This window comes from Rattus norvegicus, chromosome X, assembly GCF_036323735.1.
Source record: "Rattus norvegicus strain BN/NHsdMcwi chromosome X, GRCr8, whole genome shotgun sequence".
Classification (NCBI taxonomy): Eukaryota; Metazoa; Chordata; class Mammalia; order Rodentia; family Muridae; genus Rattus; species Rattus norvegicus.
Genome location: NC_086039.1, coordinates 102,704,309 through 102,722,798, shown reverse-complemented (window position 1 = coordinate 102,722,798; position 18,490 = coordinate 102,704,309). Strand labels below are relative to the sequence as shown.

Genomic DNA, 18,490 nt, shown 5'->3' with positions numbered 1-18,490 from the left:
TTCCTCTTGGGTTGGGAATGTGGGCAGAGAGTAGTCTCCTCTAAGTTCTCAGGAGTCTCCACACTTCTGAGGATCCAGCTCTCTCCACCACAGGATTTGTGTACAGAGAGCTGTGTAACTGATCCAGTTCAAGTTCCGGTTGTAGGCCGGACCCAGCAGGTTCCTGCAGCTGACTGCTCCTATATTCCTGCACCCAGAGGCACTATGCAGTTTCCTTTTGGGTCAAGGATGTGGGAGAGATAGAACGAAGTGGACTGTCCTGCGGTCTCAGGATTGTCCAATCAGCTTCACATCCTTCAGGACCAACTCAAAAATAAAAGAGAGCTAAATCTCCTGACTCCTGAGAAGAGTGGGGTTTGTGCCTTCTTCCTGGAACAATGCTGCTTCTGAACCAACATGCCCAAACTGATTTGAGATGGGGGTCCAAAGACTTAGGGACAAGACATGAAAATTCAGTAACTAGTCTTTTAAATAAGCTTTTGTTTCCCTCCTACTTTGGCTCCTCTCATCTGTTCACTCCTTTCCTCCTTGTTATCATAATACTTGGGTCTACCCTGTTTTTTAAATATTTTACAGAAGTTACTCCTTGATCAAATTCCTGCCATCAGTAAGTCCAAATTTGGACAATGGCTGCCCTGGCTAGGTCCCTAATCAAAAGTCTCATCTTACTCATGATAGCCCTCTGTCTTATTAACTGTTTTCATAGGTTTCCCTGGGAGTGCATGAATTCAGTCATATGACTGATCCACCAGAGCTGACCAAATTAAAACTCTTCTCCTGCTACAATCAAGTTAATGCAACTGATGTCCCCTTATACCTCAGGAACAGAATCCAGCCTAATTTCTATCCTATGCCTCCTGCAGAAGCAGCTAGTGAGAGTATATATTACCACCCTTCCTTTTAGAACAGAGGGCTCCTAAAAGAAACATGTAAACACCAAGTTAGACACAAACCTGTTTTTGTTCTATAATAGAGTCCTGCCTACAAGAAATGCTAATGCAGCAGAGGCAAAAAAGTTGTGCGGATAACTAACCAATAAATGACTTATCTTAAATTAAGGCCCACTCCATGAAATGGAACCCATACTTGATACTGCTTGGGTAACCAAGAACTGGAGACTAAAGAGCTCAGGGAACTTGGGTAAAAGCAAATACTACTGGTCTCAAAAACTGAAGATAAAAGAAAGTAAAACAAAAGAAAAGTAGCAATATAATGGCTCCTAATGGCATTCTGCTGTACTTCATTAGTGCCTTCATTAGAGACTTCCTCCTGCAGCAGATGAGAACAATACAGAGACCCACAGCCATGCATTACAGAGAACCAGAGACCTTGGAACACTCAGCCATAAGTAGAATATTTCCATCAAATTCCTCCCCTCGTTGTTCAGGGAACCCTGCAGAAGAGATGCAAAGATTGTAAGAGCCAGGGAAGGATGAAGGACACAAAAAAACAAGGCCCTCAAAATCGATAGCATTGATACCCATATCTCAACACTCACAGAGACTGAGACACCATACATAGGATCTGCATGGTTCTGGACCAGGTCCTCTGGGTATGTATTATGGCTTCCAGTTTAGTGTTTTTAAGGTATTCCTGAGTGTGTGGACAAGTGGTTTGTTGATTCTTATGTCTTTTCTTGAGCTATTTCCCTACTGTGTACTTGCTTTATCCATTTCCAATATGTTAGGTTTTGTTTTATCTTATTGTATTGTCCCTTAGAAGCCTGTTTGTTTTGTAGAGACAGAAAGGGACCTGGATGGGAGATAAGGTAGGGAAAGAACTGTAAGGAGTAGAGGGAGGGAAAAACATAATCAGGATATACTATATGAGTAAGAAATCCATTTTCAAGGAAATGGAAAATGATGAGAGAGAGAGAGAGAGAGAGAGAGAGAGAGAGAGAGAGAGAGAGAGAGAGAGAGAATGAATTAGAAAATGCCGTTCTCTAGTCTGCATACAACCATTCCAATGAAACTATAGCTTTCTGCACACAGTCCAGGCCGGCCATCAGTCAAGAAAAGAGGATGAGTTCAACGGGCCTTCCTTCTATTACTGAAGTGTAGGTGATTGATACTCTGGGAGAAGAATTGTTGTCTTCAGTTTTATACCCACTGCTGAACCCACAAGACTTCTAAGGAAACCTTTAAAGCCCTGTCCACACAGAGAACTCAGATTGATTTCAACAGTTTGCAAAATGAAATAAATAGACTTGAATATGAAAATGAGATCAGGGTAAGGGAGGGACGAGAGAGGAGCTGTAAGGAGGTGAGGTGAAAGTGGTCATTATGCATTGTTTGTGTGAAAGTGCTAAAAACTTAATTCATGAAGGATTTTCAGGGTAAATAGCCATAGATGAAGACACCCCATCTCAATTTCCAGTCTTAAGTACACACACACACACACACACACACACACACACAGAGAGAGAGAGAGAGAGAGAGAGAGAGAGAGAGAGAGAGAGAGATGCACTCACACATACACATATGAACATATCCTCATAATAAAAACCACTAAAGTAAGTTACTTCTTTGAAGCATCTATGTCTTTACTTGTGCTTTACTCATTCCCAGGTGCCTTTCTATTTTTGATAAACTCTGACTTAAAAACACTAAAAAAATCTTTAGAGAGGGCTGGGAAAATGTCACAGTGAATTAAATTCTTGTTGCATAAGTATGAAGATTTGAGTTGAAATCCCCTGTTTTGTGTAAAAAAGCTAGCTTGGCAGTGCATGCCTGTAATAGCAGAATTTGAAGGCAGAGACAAAATGATCAGGGGGGTATTTTGGTCCAATAAGTCTAGCTAAGTGGTATGTTCCAGATTTAGCAAGCAACCCTGTCTTGTGCGATAGGGTGGAGAGTGAGTTAAAAAATAGACCTTGAACTGATCTCTGCCCCTGACCTACATGTATATAATACACATGTACGTAAGTATGTACATATATACATACATACATACAATAAACAACCAAACCCTGCAGAGTCAAACCTTGTAGAGAAAATACTCCAGGATTAACATCTTTGTTTCTTTGACAAAGAAGACCTTGGTTGTAGATTAGCAGTTAATTCTTGAGGTGGGATATTCTTAACAATTAGTTTTTCCTGCCCCTAGAAGCATTGCAGCACCTCTGTCACATGTGTCAGAGGTGGCAGAGAAGAAGTAATGTCTATGTCCAATTTTCTGACTTAGGAATATCTGAATGATTAGTAACCTAATATTCTCTGAAAAAAGTGAGCCTGAGCTGACCACCAGTCTGCTACCATACATGCCCTGATGGCTTCCAGGACTGGGAGCAAGGCTGAGACCGGAAGAACCCCACCTGAAACTGAGGGTTATGAGCAGGAGTGAGCCTGAGACCGGTTGTGGGACCGTGAAAGGTAGCTTGGTTCCCAGTTGAGCTAAGGCTTGAGACCCTGGAGACCTTGAAGGGATGGTAGGCACCAGGCCCCTGTCACTAGCCACAGTCCCCCATAGATTTGTGGCCATTAGTCATGTAAGAGCAATGCCTCAAGCCTGTCCACAGATAGAGGACATAACCTGTGGTTATGAAGGCTTAAGACAGATCTTCATTTTAATGAGTACCTAAAAGCCTGGAGGCTTAGCCAATAAGCTTTCCTTCCCAGACATTCCTCCCCCCAAAAGGTATTTAATCTCAGGCCCACCCTAAGAATTGGGGTATGGTTTTACCCATCCATCTACTTTCCGCCATGACAATAAATGCCTTAAAACCATGGACTGTCTCTTTTCACGGGATCCACCATGGAGAGCTACAGAGAAGGCCTTCACCTAAAGAGCTGCAGTCTAATCTCCCCTAGAAGGTCTCTCTGTGCTCCCAGCCATAGCTGCCATCAAGCCAAGCTCAAGCCAACCACTGTCAAGCCAAGGACTCTCCCCACAGGACCAGCTAGAGCTTCCCTCTTTTACCCCTCAGTTCTGGACCATATCCCAGTGGCTCCTACTCTGTTCTCAGCTCTTCCTCGGCATCCAGCAGTGCCTGGGTGTCCTAGAGCCTGAGAACCAGATGTCTCAGACTCCTCACAGGCCCTGGGACTCCGAAGAAACTCTAGCTGTCCCGCACCTCAGACTGTACTTCCCCACCTCTGGAAAGTGTACTGGGGCTTCCCTACAGCCTGACACCCGCCCTGAAATAGTGTGGGCTAAGCACAGTCACATTAACTCCCACGTCCTTTCTGCAGCAGTCATGCCCTGTAGTGGAGCAGACTCTGAACCCCACTAACCCTACAACATTACCCTTGCGTGGGGACACTCTGGTGGGCCAGACTAGGAGTGAGCTTGAGATGACCACCAGTTCTGCACTGCACAGACCTGGGGATGGGTAGACTAGGTCCAAGATGACCCCTGCTTGGTGACATAATGCAGGAGCAGGAGCACTCCTGACCACTCCTGAGACAATGCCAGACACTCGGACCTCAGGTGCCTCTCAGAGTAGCAAGTAAGTGGTGGAGAAATGAGAGAGAAACAGAAAGATGTTGGCATAATGAAGAGAGTCAGAACTGGAGACTTGAAAATGGTGAGGAACAGCCTGATGTGAGTGGCTGGTGATGCCACCTGAAATCATGGTGGGATCCTGGGCCAGTGCTTCCACTGAGGAGCACACCTGAGTCTGTGGCCCTAAAGCATCAGGGGTCTGTTACCACCAAAGGCCAGACAGATACCCCTGATCTGTGCTGCCACTTGGGTACAGATTGATGTATGAGGGCTTTGCAGAACTGGCCCTACCCCTCTCCTAGGCATTCTATAAGAGCTGGTCCTGGGAGCAGAAAAGCAGAAGTGCTAACCCCTAGCCAGCTACAGGATTCGAGTGGTTCTCCACATTGCTGAAATTGTAGGTGAGCCAGTCCCTAAGCATGGGAAAGCTGGCCCTACCACTTGTCTCCCATGCCATGTCATGGATGAAAGAAAGATGTGCTCCTCCCCCTTCAACCCTTTTCCCCTGCAGCAGGCAGAAGGCTGCCACGGACTCATAAAATCAGGAGAGCTTGCTCTGTCCCTCACCAGCTACACCATTCAGGAGAACCAGCCCTGCACCTCCCCTGTGCAGCACAGTAGATCTGGCCCTTGATGTGAGGGTTGTGAATGAGCTGGCTTCCAGGGTATGAGTGTGGGAGAGTCAGCCTTGCCTCTTTTGTCAAAAAGCCAAAGGAGAGATGTCCTCCTTCTCTCCATAGTTCCTTGACATCTATGGCCCTGAGGTCATGAGGATGGTAGAACTAACCTTGACCCTCACTGGTTGCAACACTCCAGCTGGCTGCAACAACCAGTTTAGACACCTGGCAGCAATTAAAAATTCAGGGCTTTGAGTTGGTCCACCCCAACAACTACCACATCAGTGGACTTCTGAAGTGAATGAAGGGGCTAGTCCTATAGGTTCAAAACTACAGGATATCCATGACACAAGGTAATAACAGGCTATCCGAGAGTCCCAATGAGGTCCCAGTATTAATAGAGTAGCAGAAATCAAAGGACAAATACCAGACCAATAAGTCACTGCAATTAATATTTGTGAGAAAGATGCATGGATACAAAGGTACGCTGTGGGATCCACTGACACACTGTAGCATCCACAAGGAGATTTTTTTAATCTGTTGGGGGAAGGTTGCAGGGGTGGGACTGAGGGAACGGGGAGATGATTGAGACTGGGTTTCATGATGTGAAATTCACAAAGAACTAATTTAAAGGTTTTAAAAATGTTTTACCCATTCCCGAGGATAGATTTTCAAGTGAGATGAAAGCAAGGAGTTGAAAATAATCTACATGTTATGCCCAGAAAATGTATAGAACCACTTTGGAAAGAAGAAAACCAAAAAAAAGTTAAATGAACCCCATAAACTTAAATTTTGTGATGTTTTATTTAATAAAAGATGACAAAATAATGTGATGTTAACAAGGAAGCAATAACATCTGGTTACATTGACATTTTAATGAATCTTTTAAATTCTGTGTTTTAACATATAAGTAATATGAAAGACACAAATGCCATTAATTCTCATTCTTGTTTTTAAGTCTTTCAAATGTTTTGCTAACAATTATATCCCAGAATTTTCTACGTTGCTTTTAAATTTCTTCTTGAATCTGATAATCTTTTAACACATAAATGTAACCAATACAAATGTTAATTTTCAAGATTAATTTTAGTGTTTTGTATCTCTAAAATATAGTCCAGTATTAACTTGAAATGTGAGAACTGTAAACTAAATTCTGTAGCTTTCAACCATAGTATTACTTAGTTGCTCTGAAATCCAGTATATTATAATTTCAAACTGGAAGCAATTTAGACACATTGTTGCTTATGATTTTTTTATTAGATTTTAAAAATGCAGTTAGGTTTATTTATAAAAACTGCATAAATGATTTTTCATTAAACTTGTATCTTGTATGTCATTAAAAAGCAGTGCTGTTGACATTTCAAGATGTGACAAGAAAAACTAAATTTTTTTGCACATTTTCTATGTTTTTGCAATGCAGTGTATTAACTTTTCAATGCATTAACAAAACTGCATCCTAATTAATAGGTTTATATGCTTCCTCACACTATATCTTGTGCGAGCAACAAACTTTTCTTTTTATGGTAATCATATTTGGAGTTTTACATATAAACAACTTCATGCATGAGTTTGCTACACAATATTATAGCAATAGTAGAATCTTCAACAGAAAAGAATCAGCAGAATATTCAAACTGAATCAGGTATACCATGAAAGTACTAGTGGCTAAGAAAAAATAATATCTAAAGGAAGAATGGTAAGTGTTGTGGCTTGGCTCCTAAATGTCCTTCCCAGTTCATACTGGTCTCAAGCTGATGGTTCCAAGGCAGGTAGTTGTAAGTTGTGAGCAGACTAGTTCAAGAACGGCTCCAGAGTAGCTGATAGAAACTTTATAGCAGACTAGTTGAAGGCTGCAAATCAGTGTAATCAAACTCCTGAAGGCTGTGTTAGGACTCCGGTTTCTCCTCTCTGCTCCCTGGCCTTATGAGTTGAAAGGATCTCCCTCTGCCAAAGTTCTTTATCATGTTCTGTCTTGCCAAAGTCCCAGAGCAAAAAAACCTTAGTGAAAGTCTAAAACAAGGAAGCAAAGTTCTCTTCCTTACCAGTCTCTTATTGCAGGCATTTTGCATGATGACAGAAGAGAGACATCAAAGAGATGTAAGAATACCTCCAAGATGGTAACATCGAGTCCTTGAATTCTGCGGAAGAGATCCAACATCACGAAGTCCACTTTGCATTGAAGAGAATATGTGTCAAGAATGAGGAAGATGAAGCGTGGGGTCCAAGCACATAAAACAACTTTCTAGGTTCACTGACAACAGATAAAACAGAGACATGCCCAGCCTCTGAATGGCTTCAGGCAGGAACTTGTCTTTTCATTCTGCTGCCTACAATAATATCAGAAACTAATCCTTGTCCAATGAGTATGAAGTAAAAATTAAGCCACTTAATGATAGCAGTTATATATTTTTCCTCACTGTTAAATCCAGATGGTCTCCTATGAACAACTGAAGATGGCATTAAATAGAGATGGCATTAATACAACTTATTAAGTTGGCTTAAATATCCACCTGCCTCCAAAAACACATCCAGGAAAGGTTAGATTGTCACAACTGGTATTACGTGTCTGTAGGTAAATCTCAGTGAGGACAGGGTGTTGGTATTCGTGACATAATCTTTCCATACCCTCTACCTAAAATTTTAGTTGGTAAGATGAAATACTATGAAGAATAGTTAAGAGACTCAAGGTACTCTCAAAGTCCTCACTCTTCTTGTAAGTTATTCTCTGTAGAAATCAGTTACATACCTATACTTCTTAACTATATTTTCCTACAACTTAACTACTTTACATATTCTGTCTATGGGATTAAGAAAAAATAGTACTTAAAGGGGACATATCAAGTTGAAACTTTGTTGGACTGTGTAATTTAATCAGAGTAAGTGATCCAATTCATGTCGCTCCTTTCTACTTCCTGTAGCATTAATTTCAATTGTGTCTGCACCTCCATAAGCTTCTGCCGATCTAAACTGCCTTGAAAATGCCACCTCCCATAGCAGTGCACAGGAATTGGATAAATTACATATTTAAGTGCCATCAATGGTGCTAAGAGCTCAAGAATTCTCATGAGCATAGGCATAGTAATTGGATTCGAAGAAAAGCTAAACACTCGGAGATAAGAACAGCGAGTTAGGGCTGGAATAAGAACAGAGATCGTAGAATCTGTTAAAAGGCAATGATTAATTGCCAGGTGCTGTAAGGTGCCAGAGATATTCTGCAGGAGATGGTAAAACGGCTCGCAGTCTTCCCAATACATTGGGTTGTTGCTGATATTCAGCAGCTTTAAATGGTTGGCTTGAGGGCACTCAGACAGAAACTTGAAGTCGCTGTAAGAAAGTCCACAGAATGGCAGATACAAGAAATCCAAACTAGCAGGTAGGACTCTGCAGGGAGAAAACATAAAAGTTTTTCTGAAAAAATGAAAACTAGATGAGGGGGACAATATCCATGAATCTAGAACAAACTATTTTGCACAGAGAATGCATTAGCAACTAATGATGTGAGCTTTCACACACTTACGAGATCAATTTGCTACTCTCATGTATTTTAACCTTGACATTATGTAAAATATGTTGTTATAGAGTCATGTGAAAACTTAGTGAAAATATTATCTGCTTAATAATTATAACACAATCAAATGTGGAACTAGTTCACCTGCTTGGAAGAGATAGAACAGAAGGAGCAACCAACTGGAAGCCCCCTTTGGCCAGTCCATAAATGGCAGTCTCCACATTCATGGCCTGAACCTTGGAGATTTCAAATTAGGAAAATCATCTGACATCCGTCTATGGGTATATGGCTATAAGTACGTGCACCTGTGACACAACATAAAGTCTTCCAGTTCCCCCTCTTCATCTCTCCACTGCTAGAGGAGGACTGTGTTGTTCTTTCCCCCTTTATATTTCTGGACTGGGCACAGTACCAGTCCATGCTTAGCTGACTAAGGTTTTTGAAACTGTTTTTCTCTTCGGTTATAGAAATGTGCTCTTTCCTGGTTGTTTTTAAACTCCCAGCATTGCCCATGCTGAGGTAGGAGACACAGGTATGAGAAGCTTAAGAGTACCGAAGGATTCTTTTTCTCATCTTCAGAACAGGCTATTAATTGAAGCCTGGTATCTATCCCAACCAAGCCCTTACCTCAGGACACTTTCAAGATGATCTGTGAGACAGAACGAAGACAAGTTGAGCTCCTTCAGGTGATCCATACGCCTCAGCTGGGTGATAAAATTTCTAAAGGTTCTCCCATTCAAAGATCTACAAGTGATTTTAGACAGACTAAGTCTGTCCAGTTGTATCACATGAGACAAAAGGGTAGTGACTTCACTAAGAGAAGCCTGATCAACTGCCAGGTGATCCACACATTTCAGGTCCAGGTGGCGTAATGAATTTCTGCATTCACATAAATTATTAATTTGCAAATCTCTGCAGCATAGGTGCAGAGAGCCTAGGCTCTGTTTTATTTTATTCAGAAGAAAAGCAAAAAAATCACTTTCCCTCAAGGTACCATCAAGGGAAAGGTCCACTAGTAATTCCATAGGCACCTTGGAGGGCTGGGCCTCAGACTCTGGACTTGAAGGATTCTCCTGGAGTTCCATTTTAAAGATAGAGTGCTCAGAGTAAGCACAAGAATGGAAGCAAATTGTTGACTTATTGATGATGTCAGGACATGTGGTCTTGCAGCCAGCATCCTGCCTTAAATCTAGGATCCTCAGTTTAGGGCACCTGTAGGTTGAAAAACAAAAACAAAAACTAAAACAAAACACAACGAACAAAAAAACAGAGGATCTAAGAGGTGGCAAACATCAATATATCCAAGCAGGAGCAATAATAACATGTAGTGACAAAATGACCTTTTGTGTTCTGTCATTCCATATACCAGGCGCCAGCAAAACTTCCTATGCAAATACTATATCCTTTACTACTGTCTATAACAACTAATGCTCACAAATCTTGCTGCACCCGTTTTCTTTGAAATGTCTCTATTACGTATATCAGCAGTAGCCTCACTCACCTCTATTACAAACTTAAAACCCTCTGTAGGATGTCAGAGTTTTAAAGATAACCTCAACCGCTAGAACAACCACCTCACAGCCATTTTCAGCAGTCGCCATTACTAACTGTAGAAGATAGAATAGCGTAACTGACCAGTGTTCTCTTGCAACAGGTTCCAGTATGTTTTGCTATCTTACCATGTACGAATTATACACATTCTTACTGAAAAGCTGAGTTCTTGGCAGTAACATCTAAAGATCACTTTCAGTTCACCAGGTTTCTTGTATGCTTGATGTTCTCATGTGGAGACAGAAAAGGGGCCAAAACTTTACCATTGCTGTCAGTGTCTTGACCATCCATGGAGGTAGCAGTGAAGAACAGAACAAAAATTACCTTGGGGTCTCCTAAATTTCATGGATTACTGTGGGCTTAGAAAAATCAAATCCCTTTATTCTTGGTCTACACTCCTATTTTTTTTTTAAAAAAATTATTTTTATTTCATGTGCATTGGAGTCTTTCCTATACGAGAGTATCAGATCCTGTGGAACTGGAGTTACAGTTTTGAGCTGCCATATTATGGGCCCTGGGAATTGAACCCTCATCCTCTGAAATAATAGCTAGTGCTCTTAACTGTTAAGCCATCACGCTAGCCCTTGGTCTACACTTCTTTGTTTGTTTGGTTTTTTTTTTTTTTCGGAGCTGAGGACCGAACCCAGGGCCTTGTGCTTGCTAGGCAAGCGCTCTACCACTGAGCTAAATCCCCAACCCGGTCTACACTTCTTACACGGACTTACTACCAATAACTCTTTCCCATGATAAGCAAACAGCACTAATTTTTTCATTATTGTCCAGAAATCTTAACACTCATATCTTTCTTTAATGTAAATAATAGCATAATGCAAACCCAGCAATAGTGTCCTCAATCACTTACATTCCCTATCCAACACTGTAAGACTGTTGTTTTAAGGTGATCTCACATGCTGAACAAACGGTCCTATATTCTTTTTCACTACTTGCATATGCTACCTCTGAGAGAATAGCAGCTAGAGGCATAGCCTCCAGTGTCTCACTATCTCTATACCAGCTCTTACCTAGAAGCCGAGTTTGGGGCAGGGAGGAACTGAAGACTCTCAACCATGGCTTTCAGGAGTTCACGCTGGGATTCTTGCACACTTAATGCCCCAATGTGGAGACAGGTAAAGGGCCAAATTTTCACCATTGATGTCAGTGTATTTTTGTGTTTACCAGTAAAGGCAGCAGTGAACAAAGGAACAAAAAGCTCCCTTGGGATTTCTTCCAGAGCTTGAATTGCTAGATGCTCATTACTCAGCAGACACTGTATAGCAAGATCCAACAATGTGCGCGGTTCCTTGGTGTCCATCTTAATTAACCTGCATTTTAGTGAGAAACATTTAGAAAACTTGACGGGTATCTATAGTATCTTCTTTGCAATCATCATTAGCAACATAGATAACTATCTGAAGAATATATAGGTGATAAAACAACCACTTCTAGAGACTTTTACTTGTAGGGCATAGAAATTGGTTTGTGAGTATATTAAGGTCTATTTTTGTATGAATACACGTACAAACAATTCTTTTGCATCTATATGTATACATAAATATGTGTATGTGATCAAATGCCAATAGAAATGATCACTACGTTATTAAAAGACAATTTTGTTCACCTTGTTACCTGACTCATGATAGTTCGAAATGTAAATACATAAAATATCCAATAAAAATGTTCATCTCAATAGTTTACAAACCATCACAAAAGAATGGGCAAGTCCAGACAAAAGTGATATCATCATCATTACCTTGGAAATAGAAAATTCTGATATCAAATTAACTGTGATTCTGATGAAGCAAAAAGAAACACAGAAATCAAAATATTCATCACTTTTCACTTTAATACCAAAACAAAGAACTTACTGTAAAGAGTTGACATGAGACTTCCACAGAGCGCTTTAACAAGCACCCACCCGCACTTAAACACATGCCATGCAAACACACAAACAATAGTTTAAAAATAAATCAGTATCAAAGAAACAAATAAAACTGAAGTGTCAGGTTAAGAAAAGAACATAAGGTTTCATTAGCTTCTTTTCTCACACAGACTATCTCCTGCTGGGTGGGATAAGAACACACTAAGATCAAGCCCCCAACACAAATCTCAGTGTCTTTTCCTTTCTAGCTCAACTCGTAAAAATACATGTGAGATACTCATCCTCGTGCATGGACAGCAGTGACCTCATATTTTACAAACAGGAGAATCTCTGAGAGGGGGAAAACCTGCCGCCCCTATAGGTATAAAAGCTATGAATACATAGTAGAGATTCATGGAACACAAACAGACACACACACACACACACACACACACACACACACACACACAGAGAGAGAGAGAGAGAGAGACAGAGACAGAGACAGAGAGAGACAGAGAGAGACAGAGAGGGACAGAGAGACAGAGAGAGACAGACAGACAGACAAACAGAGAAAACATAAACCCCTAAAAGGAAGCGAACTGTATTAGATGACTGACCTTTTATTGATCAGGGATCAGCGCCAATATGCAAGTTAATAAAGATGAGGAAATCCAAAGTAAACCCTCAGTTGGCTCCAACCTAGAAATAAGCATCTCTAAGAGTTAGATATTTAAAAAAATATTTTGCCAATTGTGTTTCATTCTTTTCTTTCTGCTATGTTTTTGTATCATTTAAACTTTATGTTTTAAACCTTCTACTTTTATTCCTGCCCTTACATTTACCTAGTTTTGTTCACACATTTGTTCTGAATAATGCATTCCTGTCATGTACCCTTTCCCTCTTTCCTCTCCTCTTCCTGACATGCTTCTCCACTTTCCTTCTCCACTTCCCTTTCCTTTATTCAGCATTGCTTCTTCTCCACCCACCCAACTGATTTCATTCTTTTATTATTTCCACTTTGACTCACATTCAGTTTTAATTTTATGGATTGCAGTGCATCATTTTTGTAATTCCTGCTCTATCCTCATTTGAGCTGTGGTAGTTGGATTTAATCAACTTCATGTGTCTTTCTAGACACGATCTATATTGGTGTTATAGCTCTCATAGTGGTTATTTCTGTCCTTTTTGAACAGTACTGAAGATTTAGCCTGCAAGAGGAGGTTGCTCCCTAACGTTTCCAAATAAAACTAGAAGAAACTCCAATAACAAGTGATGTAGGAATGATAGCACAGAAGCACACGTAATAGGAAAAGCAGGGGAAATGATCACAACCCCTCAAGAAACTAAAGACAGTGATGTCATTGGAAGGCTGTGCTGAGATTTCAAACTGCACAAAGCAAGGTCCAGTGGTTTCAAAGAAGACACAACATGGCAGGTGAAGGACTGTACCTAAAGGCATGGAGATGCAAACCGGAAACATGCATGAGAACGCAGCAAGAAACTGTGAATGTGAAAATAAACAATAAAACTATTAGAACTAAAAAAAAAGAAAATCAAACCAAAAGCAGTGTAGAAAGGTTCACCAGCAAGCTGTATCACTTGACCTAATGAATATTGGGGCTGAAGAACGATTTAAGGAAATTCTACATTTAAACATCAGTACCATTAAAAGAAATAAATAATAAATAATAAAGACTTAGCTCAGTTCACAGCATGCTCACAGACCACAGTAAAATTTTTTGATCAAGTTGGTTTCCCATCAGTGACAATAGGTGGTTCAAGATACAGAAATCAATAAACGTAATACAGCTCATGAATTCATTTAGAGCAGAGATCATAGGATGGTGTAAAAAAATAGTAAAGTATGCTTGCTTAAACAGGACACATTCTAAAAATGGAAGAACACATAGAAAAGGCCTTCAGGAAATTGGACATTCCACTACCTGAGGACCGAGCTATACCTCTCCTGGGCATATATCCAAAAGATGCTCCAACATACAACAAAGACACATGCTCCACTATGTTCACGGCAGCCTTATTTATAATAGCCAGAAGCTGGAAAGAACCCAGATGCCCTTCAACGGAGGAATGGATACAGAAAATGTGGTACATCTACACAATGGAATATTACTCAGCTATCAAAAACTTTGACTTTACAAAATTCATAGGCAAATGGAATGAACTGGAAAATATCATCCTGAGTGAGGTAACCTAATCACAGAAAAACACATATGGTATGCACTCATTGATAAGTGGATTTTAGCCAAAAACCTCGAATTACCCTAGATGCACAGAACACATGAAACTCAAGAAGGATGACCAAATGCGGATGCTCCCAGCCCTTCTTAAAAGGGGGAACAAAAGTATCCATAGGAGGGAATATGGAGTCAAAGTTTAGAGCAGAGACTGAAGGAATGGCCTTTCAGAGCCTGCCCCACATGTGGCATATATATATATATATATATATATATATATATATATATATATATATATATATATATATATACACACACACACACACACACACACACACACACACACACACACAGCCACCAAAACTAGATAAGATGAAGGTTAAAAGTGCATGCTGAAAGGGACCGGATATAGATCTCTCCTGAGGCAGGTCAAATTCAGAGGTCAGTGCTAGCAACAAACCACTGAACTGAGAACAGGACCCCTTTGGGGGAATTAGAGGAATGACTGAAAGAGCTGAAGGGGCTTGCAACTCCATAAGAACAACAATGCCAAGCAACCAGAGCTTCCAGGAACTAAACCACTACCGAAAGACTATACATGGACTGACCCTGGGCTCCAACTGCATATGTAGCAGAGGATGGCCTTGTTGGGGCACCAGTGGAAGGGGAAGTCCTTGGTCCTGCCAAGGTTGGACCCCCAGTGCAGGGGAAGCCCTTGGGAATGTTGAGGGGCAATAAGGGGGGTGGATGGGGGAACATCCATATGGGGGAGGAGTAGAGGATGGGGGCTTATGGACAGGAAATCGGGGAACGAAAAACACTTGAAATGTAAATAAAGAAATATATCTAATAAAATTATAAAACGTAAGAAAAGAAAAGGAAAGAAAAGAAAAGAAAAGCTAGGGATCTGTTCGTAACAACAGCCCTGAAGAGTCTGAGAACACACCTCAATGTAAAATGTTTCTACATAACAAACCTGTAGACCACATTATACTAACCTGTGAAAGCAGAAACCATTTCATGTAATGTTAATGAATAAGAGAATGGGAACTGCTCTCTAAACACCCCTTATTCTACTTGAAGGTTTTGCCTATATTAGTAATGCAAAATGAGGAAGTAAATGACTGATAAATAAGAGGTTAAAAATCTCTTTGGGGCAAATGATCAGTCATACAATTAAGAGTGCAGACACTCGGAGTTGGGGATTTAGCTCAGTGGTAGAGCACTTGCCTAGGAAGCGCAAGGCCCTGGGTTCGGTCCCCAGATCCGGAAAAAAAAGAACAACAACAACAAAAAAAGAGTGCAGACAACTCAAACACAAGCTTAACACTTTCACCAGAGAAGCGGTATGCTCAGCAACATAAACTTTCCAGTTCATAATCACCAGAAACCATGGTACTGACTGAGAAATTAAGGAGAAATGCAATCCCATGCAGTGTGTTTAAAATCTTAAAACACCTAAAAATAATCCTACCTGAGGGAGTTAAGTACTTGAACAATGAAAACTTTAAAACACTGAAGAAACTCAAGGAGACACTAGAAGAGTGAAAGGTTTCCTGCTACATAGAATAGCAAAATGACCATGTTACTGAACGTTACATACAAAAGCAATACAATGCCTTACAAAATCCCAACTACATTTAACTCAAAGGTAAACAAAAGTCCCAAAATAAGAAGACAACAACAAGAGACCACAAGTAACCAAAGCAATCCTCCTGCAAAGGCAATGCTCAATGTAGCACAGCACCTGCTCTGGTACGACAGAGCCATAGTAACAAAAATGAATGTTATTATAAGAAACAGGTATGTAGATCCCAAGATTAGAATAGATGACTCAGAAATAAAACTATATACATATGGCCAGTAATGTTTTTTAAATACAACAAAAAACATAGATTGAAGAAAACTGCTTCAACAAATGGTGCTGGTAAAAGTGACTAAATGAACCTAGAAAAATGGTCAATCCAATCTGTCCCTGACTCTTCACCAAAAATAATTCAGAATAAATGAAAGACCCTGTATGATGAGACATACTGAAACCTCTGCAACAAAACATGAGGAAAAATTTTAAGATATCATCGTATTAATTAGCCTTTCTAAAAAGTAACCCTGGAAACAGCTCGGAAAATAATAAGAACTGACAAATGGGATTGAATGAAATAAACAAGCTTCTGCAAAGTAAAGGAAGTAACAGTGAAGAGGCAGATATCAGCATGGCAACAATATTCTCCCAGTATATATCTTGAAAGATTAATATGTGCAATCTATAAAGAAGTCACCATTTAATCACCAAATCACCAAATAGCAAATGTATTAATATGTATTAATGTGTAATAGCAAATGTATATCTCAAAAGAATACCAATGGCCAATAAATGGATTAAAAATATTAAATATCTTAGCCATTAGATAAATGTCTATCAAAACACACCTTCCCTAGTCAGAAAGGAGAAAATTAAAAAAAAAAAAAAACGGGTTGGGGATTTAGCTCAGTGGTAGAGCGATTGCTTAGGAAGCGCAAGGCCCTGGGTTCGGTCCCCAGCTCCGAAAAAAAGAAAAGAAAAAAAAAAAAAACAAGTAACGAAGGTGAGGAGAATGTGGGAAAAAGGAACAACTACACAATAATTTGGGAATGTCCAGAAGACAAATATAAGGTGTCTTCTCTAGCATGCAGTAGTTAGCTCTAAATATGTACTAATACAGATATTTGTAGATACAGATATTGTATTGTACATACAATAATTTGCTAATTCTATTGACCTAATTATATTTTGTCACTCCACTTCTTTTGCTTTTTCTACTATCCCTTTGCTTCACACAATCAGTCCTCATTTTACTTTTATTGTGTGTGTATTATATATATATACATATATAATGTAATGCAATATACCTATATTCTATAAATGTCATAATAAAACTCAACATTGTATGAACGATGCAAAATTTTTAAGAAAGACAAATACAAATTTGGAACGTATGCCTGAACAGTAATGTTCAAATATGTTGAACTTGTAATGTCCAATGAAGACTGAGGAACTGTCCTCGTAGATGAGACTATGGAGAAATGATGACTAAATTCACTGGGGTATCGATAATGGAATCCTGGAATACGATGGTATTATTTGAATAAATATCAAGTTCAAATAAATATGTAGTTAACTTACTAGCATATCAGCAATGGTGATTGCTTTATTTCTGGTAATTTTTAAAATCTATTTACTTATCAGTACTAAGGAAACCTGGGAGAGCACCCTTTTATATGATAAAATTCTTTTATAACTTAAAGGGTAATAGGCCATGTTCTAAGATAGACATCTATAAGACCATCACAAAGGAGACTGAATCAGGAACGTCAATGTTCACATGCCAACAGTGTCTGGAAAAGTTCTAATGCATTTGAAAGCCCATATACTAAATGAAATCACATTCATCTGTAATAGGTATAAAACACAGGAACATAAGCATGTACTTGCTCTTCAGATGTGAAAACCAAGTTAAAATAAATGTGGTACAAAGATAAATACATATCTACACAGTTTGGTCCTTACTGTTTTAAAGGACTGACACATAAAAGCCACCCCACCAGGTTAATGTAGGTTGACGCAGAACTCCAAATACACATACCACAGCCGTTGAAAAGTCACCAAGTTCTTCTCAGGAATATAGTTTTTTGAAGAAGAGATTACGGGATATATGAAGAACTTTAAAGAGGAAGTAGGAAATTATTAGTGACATAATTGAAATTGTTGCCACCTCGAGAGAAACCATTACCTCAAAAAACACGCCAGCGCTCTTGTGAGCTGATTCAGAATCATTGGGCGATCCATTCATTCACAGATTAATCCCTCCACCCTGGCTATTTAGCCCCCAAACAAGTTTAACTTATTTAAAGAGGTTATTGTAGTTTACCTAAGTAGTTAAGTCCTCGGACTTCCCATTTTCTCAACTTTGGCAGCCCCTCATTGTCTGAGAGGCTATCCCCACGGCGGGGGCGCCATAGTCTTAACGGCAACTGTTCCTGTACCGGTCGCGGCTCAAATTTAAACCAACAATTGGAGAATTCTCATTGGCTACTCAGAGTCAGCTGACTTGTCTCTAGATCCTTCCGCTAAACTGCTCCGGCCGCAGTATTGCCACTAGGTTCAGAGTATGTGTCCATCCAACTGCCTAGATAGTTTTAGATTTAAAAAAATATTTACCCTAAAACTTAAATAAATATACGAGTGAGACATAACCACTACCTCGTCACAGATTATACCAAGCTAGCTCTCAAGTTGAGATAATGAGCCTTCAGAATTAGTGGACACAGTAGCAAAAGT

The 18,490-nt window shown here is 39.9% G+C and overlaps 1 protein-coding gene and 1 pseudogene across 2 annotated transcripts; one reads left to right on the top strand and one right to left on the bottom strand.

The window, feature by feature from the left end:
* Positions 1 to 3,094: 3,094 nt before the first annotated feature.
* LOC120099508 (small nucleolar RNA SNORA17) lies at positions 3,095 to 3,213 on the top strand (annotated as a pseudogene).
* Positions 3,214 to 5,845: 2,632 nt separating this feature from the next.
* On the bottom strand, positions 5,846 to 18,203 carry Pramel3 (preferentially expressed antigen in melanoma-like 3). Of its 2 annotated transcripts, XM_006232170.5 has the most exons (6): positions 18,081 to 18,186; positions 17,796 to 17,872; positions 12,595 to 12,676; positions 11,142 to 11,441; positions 9,196 to 9,780; positions 5,846 to 8,441 (listed from the first exon to the last, which is right to left on the bottom strand). In XM_006232170.5, the coding sequence occupies exons 4-6, from the start codon at positions 11,429 to 11,431 to the stop codon at positions 7,928 to 7,930; spliced, it is 1,389 nt and encodes a 462-aa protein (XP_006232232.1). In that variant the 5' UTR covers positions 11,432 to 11,441; positions 12,595 to 12,676; positions 17,796 to 17,872; positions 18,081 to 18,186; the 3' UTR covers positions 5,846 to 7,927. The 2 variants fall into 2 exon arrangements, with proteins under 2 accessions (XP_006232232.1, XP_579018.2); XM_579018.8 differs by lacking the exon at positions 17,796 to 17,872 and having other exon boundaries at positions 18,081 to 18,203.
* Positions 18,204 to 18,490: the final 287 nt, after the last annotated feature.

Excerpts from the sequence above, each read along its gene's own strand:
- Pramel3 (XM_579018.8), bottom strand. The coding sequence starts at position 11,431 with ATGGACACCAAGGAACCGCGCACATTGTTGGATCTTGCTATACAGTGT. Across the intron at positions 9,781-11,141 it reads GCCCCAAACTCGGCTTCTAG|GTGCCCTAAACTGAGGATCC; the intron begins GTAAGAGCTGGT and ends TTCAACCTACAG. Across the intron at positions 8,442-9,195 it reads CATCTTGAAAGTGTCCTGAG|AGTCCTACCTGCTAGTTTGG; the intron begins GTAAGGGCTTGG and ends TTCTCCCTGCAG.